Source organism: Heterocephalus glaber, unplaced genomic scaffold, assembly GCF_053883595.1.
Source record: "Heterocephalus glaber isolate CG9 unplaced genomic scaffold, H.glaber_assembly_v1.0 deba00001613, whole genome shotgun sequence".
NCBI classification, from domain to species: domain Eukaryota; kingdom Metazoa; phylum Chordata; class Mammalia; order Rodentia; family Bathyergidae; genus Heterocephalus; species Heterocephalus glaber.
In genome coordinates, this window is record NW_028258384.1 from 37,584,283 (window position 1) to 37,597,243 (window position 12,961).

The 12,961-nt window shown below is 40.4% G+C and overlaps 1 protein-coding gene across 7 annotated transcripts in view; it reads right to left on the reverse strand.

Annotated features, from left to right (window-relative positions):
• Positions 1-4,619: 4,619 nt before the first annotated feature.
• The window catches only part of Chrdl1 (chordin like 1), a 134,127-nt gene continuing 125,785 nt past the window's right edge, over positions 4,620-12,961 (reverse strand). For 3 of the 7 annotated variants that reach the window (XM_087196760.1, XM_004861434.3, XM_004861433.3), the window contains exons 10-12: positions 11,492-11,659; positions 9,311-9,400; positions 4,620-7,000 (exon numbers count right to left, since the gene is read on the reverse strand). In XM_087196760.1, coding sequence (XP_087052886.1) covers positions 6,870-7,000; positions 9,311-9,400; positions 11,492-11,659 — 389 coding nt within the window. In that variant the 3' untranslated portion in view covers positions 4,620-6,869. Of the gene's footprint in view, positions 7,001-7,601; positions 7,718-9,310; positions 9,401-11,491; positions 11,660-12,961 lie in introns of those variants that run through there. The other 4 variants (XM_087196759.1, XM_087196758.1, XM_013078335.3 and 1 more) reach the window with 3 other exon arrangements.

The following is a 12,961-nucleotide window of genomic DNA, read 5'->3' on the forward strand; positions in this document are numbered from 1 at the left end:
GCAAATAAACATATGAAAAAATGTTCAACATCACTGGTCATTCGAGAGATGTAAATGAAAACAATGCTGAGATTCCACCTCCTTCCAGAAAGAATCGCTGCTATCATGAAATCAACCAATAACAAATGCTGGCTGGGCTGTGGGGAAAGAGGAACCCTGCTCCACTGCTGGTGGGAGTGTTGACTAGTGCAACCACTGTGGAAATCAGTATGGAGATACCTCAAAAAACTAAGACTGGAAGTCCCATTTTACCCAGCTCTTTACCTGCTGGGTATCTTCTCCAAAGAATTAAAAGAATCATACCACAGTGATATATGTGCGTCCATGTTCATAGCAGCACAATTTGCAATAGCTTAAAGTTGGAAGCAGCCCAGATGCCCATCCACTGGAGACTGGATAAAGAAAATGTGGTTTCTTTTATAAGATGGAGTACTACTCAGCCATAAAGAATGAGAAATTAGAGACATTTAAAGCTAAATGGATGCACATTGAGGCAATACTCTTAAGTGAAATAAAGAGGACACACCTGTGTAAATACCGAATAGTTTCTCTAGTGTGAGAAACAAAGTGTAAATAAGGATGAAAAGGTATAATAGATAATGTGAAATAGGAAGAAAAGGGGCAAAGGGGAAGGGGAAATAGGGATAGGGGAAAGGAAAGAAGGGAATAGAATTAATATGAGAAAATGGAAAAATGGAAACAAAGTCTTTGTAAATCGCGAGGGATGGAGGGGTTACAGGGAGGGCAGGGGAAGGGGGAAAAATAAGAACTAAGTGAGATTTTGTAAAGGTGCAAATTTCCAATGATGAATGTCATTATATTGTACACCTATAATGTATCAATGATTAAAATGAATAATTGATAATGCAAAATAGGAAGAAAAGGTCCAACGTGGTAGGGGAAATTGGAGGGGAAGGGGAAAGGAAAGAAGGGAAAGGAAAAATTATGAGAAATGGAAAAAATGGAAACAAAGTCTTTGTAAATGGGGAAGGGTGAGGGGGTGAAGGGAGGGCAGGAAATGGGGAAAAAATAAGAACCAAGATACATCATGTAAATGTACAAGTTCCCAATGCAAAATGTAAATGTATTTTATACCTAAAATGTACCAACAAAAGAAGGAGGAAAAAAAAAGATGAGTAGGTGTTCACTAAGTAGAGACATCAAGGCTTGAACTTTTCAAGCAAAGTGAGCTGTGTGTGAAAGCATTGAAGCACGACAACATGGTATGTTTCAGGAACATGGAGTATCGTGTCGTGGTTAGAGGACACCATATATACGGAGAAGGGAAAATAGTGGAAAACTAGGAGGGGAACAGGTGATGCTGCATAGAGGTGGTGATGTTTGGCCTGTGTCTTGAAGGATGAGTAGGAGTTCACTAGTCAAAGAAGAGGGAAGAACATGCTAGTGGTAGGAAGAACATTTACAATGACATGAAGTTGTATGTGTGTATGAAATATTCAGGGGACTACATGCTGCAGCTGGGTTCCTGAATTCCAGGTTCCAGTTCTTCTACTTGGAGGTTTGAAATGCATTTCATGGTTTGAATGGGTGGTATCCTTGAAGTCAATTTGTGTAAGAGTTTCTGTGGGAAATGGAAGTAGTACATATGCTCCAAAGGGGAAAGGGACTCATAGGTCATATATGCATCTTGGAGGCTTGTACTCAGCACAGACTACACACTGACAACTGAGCCCTGAGAAAGGGGCTGAAAGTAGAACCTGAAGGGCTTCATTCCATGAAGCATTTATGAGATACCAAGGCATAAGAAGACCCTCCACTGGTGCATGTAATGCACACTCAAGAATTATATGTTTGCTGGGCATGGTGGTGCATGTCTGGGAGGCTGCAGCAGGGGGAACAAATGTTTAAACTCAGCCTGGACAACTTAACAACTAGGCAAGACCCTGTCTCAAAACAGTCTGGGGGTATGGGGCAGTGTGAAGGTCCTAGGTTCTATCCCCAGTACTGCAAAAACAAAAAGTAAAGAAAAAACAAAAAACAAATTTGTTGGCTGCTTTTATGTAAGGTGACAAAATAACTTCACAGGTAGGGAGGGAGGGGAACATTGTCTCACCTTGTGAACAAGACACAGTGCTGCTGGGAAACAAAAAGGAGCAGAGGATTCTGAGCACTGTCACTGTGGTGGTACCTGTAGGCCAGGCAAAGAGGCTTCATCAACCGCCCAGCTGGCAGCAGTGGTGACTGTCAGGAAGTGTGTAGAGATGGAGGATTTTTTGCTAGCAGTCTGTCTTAGAGGTAGGTGGGAAGGAAAAACTACTTTAGTTTAGTGACTGTGGGCCCATTAAATAAAGTAACAAAAAGACAGATTAGCAGAAGAAAAGGCATATTGTTTTAGGGGCTTACAGTGTATACCTTTTTAACAGAGTGTTTGGGTTTCAGGAGATGATAAACTGTGGGGAAGTGAACAGCAAATATTCATATGGGGGCAACTAATGGACAACAGAGGCTGTTTTAGTTGTGTGTATACAAACTTATCTTGCTGTTGACTTCCTATATTCAGTGACCAGTCTCTCTTCTCTCCTTGGTATGAGGGAGGGGCCAGGTTCCTCAAAGAAAAATTTTTGCCCTGCAGTTAGGGAGATAAGAGAAGTGCAGAGAACTCTTGCTGCAGCTACTGAGTTTCCATTGCCTTTACCTCGAAGTAACCCTATGCCAAAGGGCACATTTTTAAGTTGCATATTCTGAACCCCCTTAAACAGTCAAAGCAAGAAAGGAATAAAAAGGTGGAAAACATGTAGGAATAAGCAGGACTTCTCTTTGAATCCAAAAGCGATGTTCTTTCGTGCTTCATGAGAATGATGGTGTGGGCAAGTGGGTATAGACTATATGGGAGAAAATTCGATGAGAAGAACTAAGAGCAAAACCTATAAGCATCGCCTACATTGAGATAAAACTGACAGGACTGGGTGAAATCTGGATGTGGCTGATTAGGGAAAGGGAAGAGTAAAAATGGAGCCAAGATGTCTAGTCTGAGTTATGTTAGTTCCTTCAGTGGAGGTGGAACAATATTGGGATCTATAGCCCATCATTCCAGAAGAAATCAAGCAGGGTATAAAGGAAGACCAAGCCAACAGAAATCAGCAGGATGATGTGCAGCTTAAAATAAGAGGTTGGCATCTAAAGATCCAAATTCCATCCAGATTATGTGTTAAAAATGTGAGTTCTGGGATGCAGCATGGTGGGGGATGACTTCTTACCCACCTCACACAACAGGTTAGCTTGTCTTCACTTCCCAGGATGATCTTCAATCTTTTCCTTTCTACAGTATCTGTCCCCCAGGGGAAATAGCTCTCATATTTAAAACAAAATGACTTCCTTTGTCCTTCTTTCCCAGATACTTCCTTCACTGTGACTCCCTACCTCCTGCGGTGCAGTTTCTCTAGAGTTGTCCTGAGATTATAGCAATTTACAATTCCTCATCTCCCCACTCAATTTCTTACAACCACTCCAATAGGCTTCTGTTCAGTCACTCCAGCAATATTTCTCTTCTTCCATGTGGCCAACCCCAACGCATGCTTTTCTGTCCTAAGATTATCTGACATCTCAACCATCTTGACACGTGAGTCTTGAAGCACTCTCACATTTTGACTTCTGTGATAACATACATTCAGCTGCTATTGGAGGTTGGAGGGAATTTAGTTTGGAACAAAATGTATGGCAAAACTCTTACCCTGCTCCCTGTAAATTTTTTATATAAAAACATTGTGAATAGCAGGTCCCCTTGAAGCCTGAATCAATGGCCTAAAGGGAGGTCAGAATCCAATGCTCAGTTTCAGTGCATGTCAGCCTTGAATATCCATGAACATTAATGAATGCTTACTATGTACTAGACAGCATTCTAATCACTTTATATGCATTAACTAAATTAGACCTCATTGCAAGACTGCAGGCAAAGAGTATGAGTACTATTATTATCCCATTTTATAAAGTTGACAAACATAGCTGGTAAGTGCAAGCTGGCTTAGAAATCCAGGATATATGCATACCCATGTTTATACTAGCACAACTCATAATAGCTAAAACTTAGAAGCAGCCTTTAAGTCCATCAGAGATGAATGGATAAAGAAAATGTGCCACTAGAAACAATGGGGTACTACTCTGCCATAAAGAGGGATAAAGTTGAGTCATTTGTAGGAAAATGGATGTACCTTGAGACCATAAAGTTAAGTGAAATAAATCAGATGCACAAGCTTAAATGGTTTCTCTATATGAGTAACCCAAAATATACACAAAATAAAGAGCAAAATAAAGACAGATAATAGGAAATAGTGAGATAGATCTTTTGCAAAAGGGAAAGTAATCAAGATATGGAAGGAGGAGGGAGGGGCAGGAGAAGGTGATGAAAAAAGACCTACGATGTGTTACGTATATGTACCAACTCCCCAAGATGAATGTAATCATTATGTACTGAAAACATGTACTAACAGAAATTTTTAAAGACATCCCTGTAGTCTGACTCAGATCACACTGTAACTATTACACTACAGCACGAGAAGGGTGTCAAGCTGTGAGAAAGCACCAGGCCCACCCATCACCTGCTATCTAGTTCAGAGTCAGTAATAATGGAGAGTCACTCACACATGCGGCTTGCTTGAAGATGACTTTTCAAAATTAAAATTTTTATTAATTTAAAATCCAGAAATACAGTGACTACATAAATAAGTACCATGTTTAGGTACATGTCCTATGAGCAGAATGAGAAGGTAATATTGTTATGTTACTCTTACTTGTTTACATGAGTTAACTAGAAAATGGCTATTATTGTGAAATGGTGCTTATGGTCTTTGTTGTTCCAAGTGTTTATGATACAAATAAATACACAAAAAGAACCACATCCATTCTTCTCTACTAACTACGGGTGGCTTGGCATTTTTCCTAAGACCTACTCTCTACAAAACAACAAACACTGGAGGGTTTCTATGTTCACTGACACAGCTCACCAGCTCCTGCTTCCCCCAATACTTTGGAAAGGTGTGCCCCAGGACCAGGAGAAGGCATCTATCTAGGGAAGCTTCTGGGTGTTCCTCTAAGCCTGAGCATTCAGAGAACACCTGGGTGGGAAGGCTTTGGGGTGAAGCATCTAGAAGTGGAATCACCACTTTGCTTCAGGATCCAGTTACTGGTCTCTATACTCTGGAAATGACTGCCACTTTTGAAAGGGAGCCAGCAGCTGCTTAACCACCATGACCCCCCTACTTTTCATTATGCTCTGTGACTTTTCAGCCCAGGGTTTCCTTCCTCCTTCTCTTGAGGAGAATGTGTGTGGTGGGCTGGTGAAAGGATTGTCCTATGAATTCCTGGCTATGAGGCCCTTGTGTCTCTTTTATGGAAACAGACTCTTTTATGGCAGATTGCTGTTGACACTGGACCTTTTACATTTTCCCCCATCATTGTCAAATACATTAAGGAAAAACATGTTCTCTCACATATCATCTCAGAGTGGCAAATATGGAACTTCTGAGTCCTCAATGCTTCTTAGTACTCACTAGAGTTCATTCATGACTCTCAGAGAGGACAAATCCAGATCTTTTTTGAGGAAAATTTAGTTTTCCCACAAAGATGATGTCTAAAGCCAGACCTGAAAATTGACCATTTATACTCTAGTATTGGACTGCAGATAAACATTTTATGAACAGTGTTTTCTAGAATCCCTGATTCAAATCCATGCTGGCTGAATAAGGCAAAACTGAGAGAAAGGTTTAGGATAAAGATGTTTATCAGAAGTTTCAGCTCCTGAAATGAACAGCAACTCTCTTAACTGAAGAGCCAAAATTCAGAAGCTCGTGAAGATAGAGCCTCTTTGCACAGTAAAAATCAACTCTTGAAGAAGGAAAACCACCCTTTTAAGGGGGCTCCTAGAATTTAATAATTCAGCCTAAATTTTCTGGCTAGACAAGTATGACCTCAAGAAAATTAGTGAATACTGATCTACTAATTGGTGAATTTTATTGCCATGAAAACAATAAGATGGCCTCTTTGACTTTTATCAAGTCCTTTCTTCAATAATTACTATCGATTCAGTTTCTGATAATATTACCCAATTCAGAGTTATTTGTGGAGGTTTCATAGGTTGAGGAAGAAAAAAGAAAGGGTATCACTAGGGAAAAGTTATTCACCACTTTAACGTGAATGAGGCCAGAAATGCTGCTTTTATTCTTCACCCTGCCACTATAGTTGCTGAGTGCAACAGCCACGTCAAAGGCCTAAGAACAGAGGCTTTTGTTTAGAAGTCTTTATTTATTCTCCTGGGCACCAACAACCTCCAAGGTCTTTCAGGCAGAGAAGGGCAGAATCTAGGCTGGCTTTGCCTCAGTGCAGAGGCCGCAGTTTTGTATGTGTGTGTGTATATGTGTGTGTGTGTGTGTGTGTGTGTGTGTGCACATGCACTCAAGGATGGGTAGTTAATTTTCTTTTAAAGAACAAAAGACATTCTAACATTCAAAGAATATCATTTCATACAAATAATTGCTCTATTCTCCAGAACAGCTACTAAGCAATTCCCTTCTCTTTCTTTCATTTGAATAACTTTCTCAATAAAACCTTGGGGTTTTGTTTGCTCTTTAACATGTAAAGAAATGTGATTCTCCAAGAAACTAGAGATGTGTTGTGGTGTTCTATCCTTCTTCCTCCCACAAATCATTTAAGACTCTCTTAGTCTCTTTAGAGGAGATGGTTAAGGGCTGACACACCACTCCACATAAAGCAGCAAGTTATGCTATGCATGGCGTGAATAACTGACTGCATTTGAGTTTGGGGTTGTAAGGTACTATTGATTTAAGCAAAATAAGGTGGCAGTCCAGCTGCAGCTTGAGTTTTCTTGCTTGACCCTATCTAACTGTCTGACTTGCCTAACAGTGGCCCTTTTCAGATCTCTCCAGGTACAAAACTTTGACCAAATCTTCAAGCTCTGTTCTGCAAACACGACTTGAACACATCTGGCTGATCTGAGCTTCTCCTTCAGTGAATATCTTCCACTGGCCTAAAAGCCAAACACAAGAGGGCAGGAAAGTGTAAGAGTACAGCAGAGTCAACAGAACACTCCCCTATCACATCCCGCCTACATACTTACTCATGGAACCACCGGAGGATTTCAAATATAACTGGAGAACTCCTGATCCAAGGTCAGTAAACCCCTTTAAACTCCAAATGTGTTTTGAACCGCTTTTCTTTCCCTAGCCACAAGAGAACATGATTCCTTCCCCTTGAGACTTGATCTCTGCTCCTTTCTCCCTTGGATTCCTCACTTTTTCCTATTCTCTCTGATGCAATGGGAAGGCAGAAGGAAAAAGGAAAAGAAGGGCTGATCAAGGAACTAGCTTTCACTGAAGCCCTGTGATGTACCAGGCTCTCTAGGCACATTACACAAAGGAATTTGGCTTGTTTTTCATGCCTGTAGATCTCACAGATCTTACTTCTTCCAGATGTACACAGTCTGAGGCACACACCATCTGCTTCCATTGTACACCCCAAATCCTAACAGCTAATGGGCATAGAGTATGCTTAAATCATCTCTCAAGTCTTCTAGATCATAGCAGTGCCTTGCTCACAGTATGAACTAAAATATGTTCTTTGAAATTAAATGGTAATTTCAGAAGTCACATCTTTGATCCTGGGATCCTGGACTTTGGCTCCTTTATTCTTACTTCCAACACCTTCATTTGAATACTCACACTGTTCATTTTATTTTCTATTGGTCCTGCAAGAAAAACAATTGACCTCATCAACTCTATTTCCAGTTGCCTATTGGATAAGTCTTCTTAGATGGCCTATTAGTATCTTAATCCAAGTATTGCAAGTGAAACTCTTTCTTCACTAATATTTCTTCAGAGTTTCTCATTGGTGAATAGCATTACTATTCACTCATTCTATAAAGTTGTTAATATTGGAGCCATCCCAAACTCCTTTCTCTAATTGACAAAATTTTGTTGATTTTACCTGAGAAATGTCTCTCAGTGACCTCACCATCTCACTGACTTAATATAGTATAATAGCTTCCTAATTCAGACTCTTGTCAGCTCTCTCACCAACAGTCCACCTCTCCACACAGCAAGGATTTCTTTCTAAAAACAGGTCTAAATGTACCATTCATTTGCTCAAAAAACCTCAGCTGGTGTTCTATGACCTGGAGATCAAATCCAACTTCTTGGCATAGCAAATTTGGCTCTTTAAATCTGGCTTCATCAAAGTAGGTGCTTAACAAATCTATCTGAAAGCCCAGGGATGTCTTCCTAAAGCACTGTTTCGATTGTACTAGGCTGTTTGTAATTTTGCAGCAACTCCCAATGTTACTTGCTTTACATGTGAACTTTTCACTGGCTTCTTCTGGACCCTCTGACTACTTCCTACCAACTCTTCTCATCTTTCAGTGCACCTTATTGTGGCTTTTGGGATCATTCCTCATCCCCACCCACATTTCTTGTTTGCTCCTGTCTGAATCTTCACTTACGCTGCACCCTCTTCCTGGACTGATTTCTTGATCCATTGCCCAGTCACACCCCTCTGTTTCAAAACACACCTCCTCCCCAAAGCCTTCCCCGACTAAGCCCACCTGCCTCTCATCTCATTGTTCTTTGCAGATTCCCCTGAGCACTTAAGGTATTTAACTCCTCAGAACTATATTAATTCATAGTCAAGGCGTTTTCATGTTCTACCTTGCCTCTTAGAATTCCCTGTGGATAGAAACTGTGTACCTTTTATTCCATTAGACGTTCTCTCTTTCACTCCCAGTGCCTAGCAGTACCTAGTCCCTAGGCTCCATCTAGTGTAGAAAGTGGGAGAGTTGCAAGTATGTTTGAATGCCTGAGTGCTTTTAAAGAAACATGACCACTCAGGGGCAATTTAAAAGCGTCAAAGGACTTAGAAATGACACAGGAATTGATATGTATTCCTTTTCTTTTTGTCTCCCATCCTCACCACCAGAGAACATAGCCTTCTAGATGTGAAGTCTCCAATACTATACTAGACCTGAAATTTTGTGTGAAGCCTTTTGCAACCCTCTTGAGACTCTAGGTGTAGCAATTTCATTAAAGACATTCAGGAATCCTGAGCCTGAGGTAGCTTATGCTTAACCTACATCTGGGTCTGTATTAATCATGCCCAAGATTTTTAGTTCACATTCAGACATCCTATTTGTTTCTAAGTCCCCCAGAGGAAAAACAGAATATCCTCTAATGTTGATACTGAGTACTCCTAAGGTTTACTAAGAAAATAGAGGAACTATAGTTGTGACAATTGTGCATTAAAAAAACTGGGTATGTTTCAGTGATGAGTAAAGAAAGGTACCACTTACTCAGGGTTGTCCTGGTCACCAGTTTGAAGAGATGGAGTTCTTCAAACATTCTTTTCGAGATCTTTTCAATGTGGAAGCGCTGGAGGATGCCTGGGGACAAGCAAAAAGTGGGGCAGATGGTCAGGCACTCTTTCTGGAATTACCAATTCCTTTTGCTCCCTGGGCTGAACATATTGTTTCATTACTGGGGCTTCAGAGTTATTGAGCTGGGCCGTGTAACGTGTTTAACCAAGAACTTGGATGGCTCAAGCATTATAATTGTCTCTATTTGTTTTCTTGGCTTGTCTAGGGAATAGAGATAAGGAGGATAATGCTGCTGACTGTGGGATCCCCTCCTAGTGAAAGCCACATGGATTCAAGCATGGATACTGGTCAGAGCTTCCTCAGCCAAAGGCAGTATTAGAAAGTCTGCCTTTGCTCCAAATCTGGGTAGACTATGTTCTTGTCAAACCAATAGGCTGCCCTCCTGGCTAAATAATGAAATCCAGCAGTAGGATCACAGACAGGTTATTTGTGTAAAGAAGCTACCCTTGTTCCTGAACTTACTGAAGAGCATATTTTCCTTTGGGGAATATTCACAGTTCTGTTAGCCTTCCCATTTAAAAAGAATTGGGAGAGGTAAAGCAGAGTGGCCTGTACAGTCTGAACCTTGTCTAAATAGCTTTAATCAGAATAACAGGTAAACAACCGAAAACTGCCTAATAGTTAAGGAGTAACATGTCACAATCCAACTTAAATAATCCTAAAGAGGCCTATAGGAGGCAAAGGAGATGAAGCCTGGGTTTTAATCTGCCCACTATGCACACATCTTGATAACCTGGCACTGTGAATAGGAGGCTATGGCTATTTAGATGCTACAGTAGCAAGCTGACACCACAGTGGGGTGAGAGATGTGGGGTAACAAATACCAGGTCCAATGCTGGGAAAGCCAACAGGTTGCTGCCTTGTCCTAGATAGTCAGTTACAGATGTGCTACAGAGTTTAAGGTGGAAAACTGGCATGCCCAATTTTCCCTACATATAAAACCAAAATAAGCATGAATGAAAATCACAGGTACATTACAGCATATTGTCTAAGACATGGGGAAGGACACATTCTTTAGGGAAAAAAAGTTACTGTGAAAAGGGACAGAAAAAACTCCATAAATACTAAAAGTATGGTCTGAGTGCCATCTGCATTCAGAATTACCAGGCTATGTTTTAAACATGCAGATATTTAGACACTACCTAAATCCTGCTGAATTTGCATCTCTGGGATAGAGACAGGTAGCTGCATTTTACAACAGCTCTGTGCATAATACTGAAATCCACTAAAGCTTGAACATTTTAAAGCCTTATGTAGGAGCCAGTAACAAAAGGATGAGTATTATTTTCCAATTAAAATCTCACTTCTACACATAAATTACTAGAAAACTTGACCAGACTCTGTGAGGACTAGTCTTATGCCTATGGAACAGTGTAAAAAGCTATAGGATCACAGTGAAGAAAATGCAGTTTGTTATAGTCATTGTGAGTAATCTGAAAAGGAATTGTTCATCATGACTGGGATTATTTCTCCAGTGAAATTATCATCTTCTTGAAGGTAGGGATGATGTTTTCAATTTGTCTTACTCCAGAGTACACAGTGTGATTTGAGGGACTTAGCTACACATTAAATAAATAGGTTATTCTATTTGTAGAGCTTCATATAGGAAAGATAGACTTGAGTTTGGTAGTTTGCAACTCGGGCCACACATCAGAATCTTGTGTAGAGCTTTGATGCCCGGGCTGTACCCAGATCAATTAATCAGACTCTGGAGGTGGGGCCCAGGTATTTGGTACTAAAAACAAAACAAAAAATTTGCCCAGATCATTCTGACATACAGAATCATGTCAAGAACTATTCTTCCATCTACTCCTCTATCTCCTTACGTTAAGAACTACTCTTCTATCTTTTGGTTGTATGAGACATACAACCTTGGGAACTGCAAGCGTTAATAGGTTAATACTTAATCTTTAGCACACTTCCTAGTTAAATCTGAAAGGCCACAATAACAGCTGTGTTAGACACATGTCAGTTTCTAAACAAACAAGAAAACTTCCAACCCAAATACAGGAACATGGTGAAACTAAGTACAAGAGAGTCTTCCTTTCCTTCTCTGCCCCTCCTTAAAAGATAAGAAATTAATGTTGTGTTGTTTACCTTTTCGAATGGTCCAAACATGGACCTCTACCTGAGGTGGTCTTTCAGTCTCCAGTGCTATTTTTCTGGTAGTCTCCCCATCCTCCATGAATACAGACTCATACACGGGCATTGTTTCTTCTCCGCAAAAGTAGCCTTTACTATCAAAGCTTTGGCCTGGAAGTTCTTCTGAAATCAGGAAGCAAGTAGAATTTTGTCATGGTCTTCCAAAGCTAGATGTGAACTTCTACATTTAGCTATATCATCATCATCATCATCATCATCATCATCATCATCATCATCATCATCATCATTATTTTGGCACCGGGGATCAAACTCAGGACCTTGTCCTTACAAGGCAGGCACGGTGCCACTGAGCTAAATCCCCGGCCCTAGCTATATCATTATTTATACAAACTTACACTCACTTACAGAAAGTGGGCAGCCAACAAGAACATTTTTACTGAGATGGAGATTCTTTATTTTATTACCTCACAATAGGCTGCCCCAGTGAACAGCCACCAAAGCACAAAGAAACATACAAATTTTGAAGTCCATTTGATGACAGAATCCACAGTTGTACAGAATACTGGCCCAGAAATTAAACTGTATCTCCTTACTGCCATCATTCATAAGTGAACTTATATGAGGAGGAAGAAGGTAGCCAGGTACAAATCTCTGAAGCCCTTAAAAGAACAGGATTTTCCAGACAGGGTCAGGATCACGCTCTGCCCAGCCCAGTGTTGACAAGAGGCCTAGGAAATGGGCCGACAGAGGGCCTTGGTTAACTCCCCTGACATCTTTTACATATACTTAGAAAACATTCAGGACACTCATTTATGTGCGTATATTTGTCCAATGGATCTATCCAAATTGACTTGACATTTCTAAATGCTCTTTGATTTGTTTGTAAGGGGAATGATAATACCAGATCGGCACCAGTGCCAAAACCTAGATGTCAGATTAGTCATTTGTATGCTATGCCAAATGAATGGTTGGGAAACAAAAAATTGGTCAAATCTCTCAACTACGGATCACTTAATATGTAAACTAAACTGCCAAATTTCAGCTCCCAGGCATAAAGGTACCAATCCCTTAATATTCCCCATTCTACTTTGCCTTTCCTCAGCCCCCTATCAAAAGAAGTTTTTCTTGGTTGGTTATCAGTAAGTTAAGCTTCCTTGCTAGCTTATAATCAGCACTGTCTTCAGCAGCATATTTGAAGTGTGCATTGAAATCAGCAAAGAGAAATTTTAGACACCCTGAAAATTAAATATGTGTAGAAGCCATCTGTAAGAATATCTGAATTGTTAAGGATGAAAAAACTGAGTGTTCAATGGTTTGGATGGGTGATTAATTGAGGAGACTCACTGTCAGCCAATCAGACACATTTGGACTAGAAGTTGTAATCAAATTGCTACTTTGTGTGTCTTGCTGGCCTGATCAGCTTTTCCACCCCCACCACCATTTGGCACTATAAGGACAAAACCA